Source organism: Vigna radiata, unplaced genomic scaffold, assembly GCF_000741045.1.
Source record: "Vigna radiata var. radiata cultivar VC1973A unplaced genomic scaffold, Vradiata_ver6 scaffold_7, whole genome shotgun sequence".
Taxonomy (NCBI): Eukaryota; Viridiplantae; Streptophyta; class Magnoliopsida; order Fabales; family Fabaceae; genus Vigna; species Vigna radiata.
Genome location: NW_014543262.1, coordinates 2156600 through 2159881, shown reverse-complemented (window position 1 = coordinate 2159881; position 3282 = coordinate 2156600). Strand labels below are relative to the sequence as shown.

General features: G+C 33.7%; 1 protein-coding gene across 1 annotated transcript; it reads right to left on the bottom strand.

Annotated features, from left to right (window-relative positions):
* Window positions 1-1089: 1089 nt before the first annotated feature.
* On the bottom strand, window positions 1090-2793 carry LOC106753725 (BTB/POZ and MATH domain-containing protein 4-like). Its single transcript, XM_014635578.2, has 4 exons — window positions 2357-2793; window positions 1877-2219; window positions 1510-1789; window positions 1090-1403 (listed from the first exon to the last, which is right to left on the bottom strand). The coding sequence occupies exons 1-4, from the start codon at window positions 2755-2757 to the stop codon at window positions 1171-1173; spliced, it is 1257 nt and encodes a 418-aa protein (XP_014491064.1). The 5' UTR covers window positions 2758-2793; the 3' UTR covers window positions 1090-1170.
* Between the last annotated feature and the right edge of the window lie 489 nt (window positions 2794-3282).

The following is a 3282-nucleotide window of genomic DNA, read 5'->3' as shown; positions in this document are numbered from 1 at the left end:
CATATTTCATGAGTGTCTATGACATATATAGCAACCAAGGCTGAGATAATGTTATTCCCATTACAAAAGTCAAGGAACTAAAGTGTATTAGTAATGTTATTAAAATGGATTAACTATGGTAATTATCTTAGGATGAGATCTTGTGAGTAAGAAATCACAAACTTAATATATATAATCACTAACACAAAAAACATTGTTCACATCTCATTTGACAATAGCTGGTGACAGTTTTGTAATATTATATAATTATGTTTATTATGTCATGTTTTAGATAAAAATCATAATTCAAATAGGAATTTGGTGAATATTGAATTAAGATAATAATATATTTTTTTCACGTATTATAAAGCACATCAAATTTTAAATATTAATGTCTATACATAATCAAATTATGTTATTTTTTCAGTGGTTCAGAAAGAAGATAAAACAAGAGTGGGCAACTCTTGTTCATGTTAGAACATTTACTTAAGTATTATATATTGCTAACTATAGGTAGCTGGTATTTAATTCTATTTATTAGCATCAAAACACAATTTATTAGAATAATTCAGTATATCAAAACGATCTAAAAATATATCATTATGATCCTTGCTAATCTTCAAGTTACTATTCTACCATTTTAGTGATTGTGCATTATTTCTGCCCAGATCTTTAATCTCTTGCAAAATCTTGTTATTCTAATGGAAATATCTATTTAGTTGAATTATTAACGATAATTAAATCAAATATGTCATTGAAGATCACACACTATATACTTAATAAAACGTAACTGGGTGATGTTATTCAAAAGAAAAATTTTAAACTGCGAATGTAAAATTTAATGCATCTTCTCCACATCAATAAATTTGGTTTTCAACTCCTTAAATTTATTGTCTGTTTGAAGCAAGAATCTGAGTAAAACCAATAATATAAAATGGTCATTTAACTTTGAGAAATTATTTTATGAAATACAATACTAAAGGAGGAACAATATTCAAAATTTTGATTACAAATAAATAGATTAGTTTAAAAATATGCTCCTAGAAAACAAAGTTCATATTATATATTAATTCTATTATTATAGATTGAAGAAAAGGAAATATTGTGAAATTTTATTTAAAAAGTCTTCTGATATGTCATACATGTCTCTTTTGTTTTGATTTCAGGAGTACATCTTCATCTTGAAATCAACTAATTTCCTTTACCATTACAAATCTTAAAACTAATCCCTAATGGATCATTGTTCTCGTTAACAGCATCAGAAATGTGACTGCTTGAACCTTCTTCACCTCTTTCTGAATTTGGTTCTTTCCTAGCATAGTGCACAATGAATTTGTCCAAACCAGCAGCAATAGTTTGCAGTTCTGCTCGCAAAAACGGACATTTTTGCCTAATATACTCCAAACCACCAGATTTCACCACAGCTGCAACGGACAATAATGAAACAACATTTGAATTAACTTTCAAACATTAACAAATAATGTATTAAACATTCTGAACTTGAGACTTATGTTAAGTGGCAAATCTCACCATCATAGTTTTCTGCACAAAAGTTTTGACAGATGGGCTTCAACTCAGTAGCATGATAACGATCTGCAAGAACCAGAATATATGGAACAGAATATATAGATATGCCTCTACAAAATATTGATTCACACATGAGCTTCAATCTTGGCAAGGCAAACTTGTTCGATGCAGCTAACAACTTTGCAGGAAACGATTCTGGTATCAAAGAATACGATGATGATTGCCACGAAAACAGCTCTTGATCTTCCATCAGAGTGTCTTTGTATATAAAGTGAAGCAAAGCCTAAGAGAAGCAAGAGAATCATTAGATAATGAAGAAAAATGGTATGAGATTACACATTAAAACTGAATTAAGTAGCACATGCTATACCTTGAAAACTTTAGGCTCCATGTCATTGAGAACTATCTCCCTATTATCCTTCCCTAACCCATCGGAAAACCAGGTTTCAAACACTGTTGATCGAGCACCCAAAATAAGCTTGTGTGCACGAAACCTTTCCCCGTTAATGGAGAAAGTGACATCACATAAGTCCTCATGATCTAACAGCATTCCCAGATCTGTTCCTATATCAGATTCAGGAATATGAATTGCGTTTAACGTAGAAGAATCAGACATCACCAGAACACCGACAGTGCAACTGATCTTCAAGCAGTCTTCCTTGATGAAAGTTGATGTCTCAAGGTCTTTTCGTTTGAAAAACCGCTTATATCCCCTAACACAGACAGAAAAACCACTGCATCACATTCATCATTACTTCATAAAACAACATTAATAGTTAATATTGATTCCCTGATTATATACATCCAAAAAATCACAAGGTTGAGAGACAAGAAAAAAGATATATCTAACCAAATGCAGCCACGGCTTTTGATAGTGTAAGGGCCATTCTCGAGGCTGCGACCAAAGTGGCTATAAACCAAATGATTCCCTTTGCCGCTTTGGTCGTGCAACTTGAGTTCGAACAGCGCACGAACATCGGTGCTCTCGGAAACCAGGGCCACAAAGATGGAAACATAAACACCATTATCACTGGGGATCTTGCCATCTGGGTAGAAGTATATGGCCCACTGGTGCCCTCCTACTGTGAATGTCTCGCTTTCAATGAATTTTCCAACGCCCATTCCCTTCGTTAGAGAGTAACCCTTCAACTCAAAATTGTGTGTTCCATTCACTGTCTCCGTTACAGACAAGGAATCCGTCAGAGATGGCAGACCCTTGCAGCTATCTATCATTGGGTTGTACAACGTCATTTTCTTTCAAAGAAGAAGAAAATCTGTGTGCAAATGTTGCCGGTTTCAATGAGTTCACTTGAGGGTTTGAGTCAGGTTCATTACTCAAATATATAGCAGCCGGAGGAGGAACAGCTAAGCAAATAATTAATAACTTCAAGAACAGAACAGATGTACTGAGCTGCAGAAAAAAATAATTAATTTAACATTAATTGGTTTCGGTTCTTCAAACTTTTTCCTTTTCTCAATAAGGATTTTCTGGTTTTGTAGGTGAAGAGGTTTTAGTACAAAGTTTATTATTATGTTTGTTAGAAGTGGATTATAAGCCTAATTCAACCCCACATATCCCCTCACGCTGAGGTAAGATTTCTAACACACCCCCTCACGCCGAGATATATATATCTCAAACGTGGGTTTAGATTTTTTAATGGATAGTCCGATAACGGCCCGATAGCGGGTGAAACAACATGCCCAATGACAACAGAAATCGTTAGGATAGGCTTCAATCATGACTCTGATACCATGTTAGAAGTGAAGTTTAAGTCT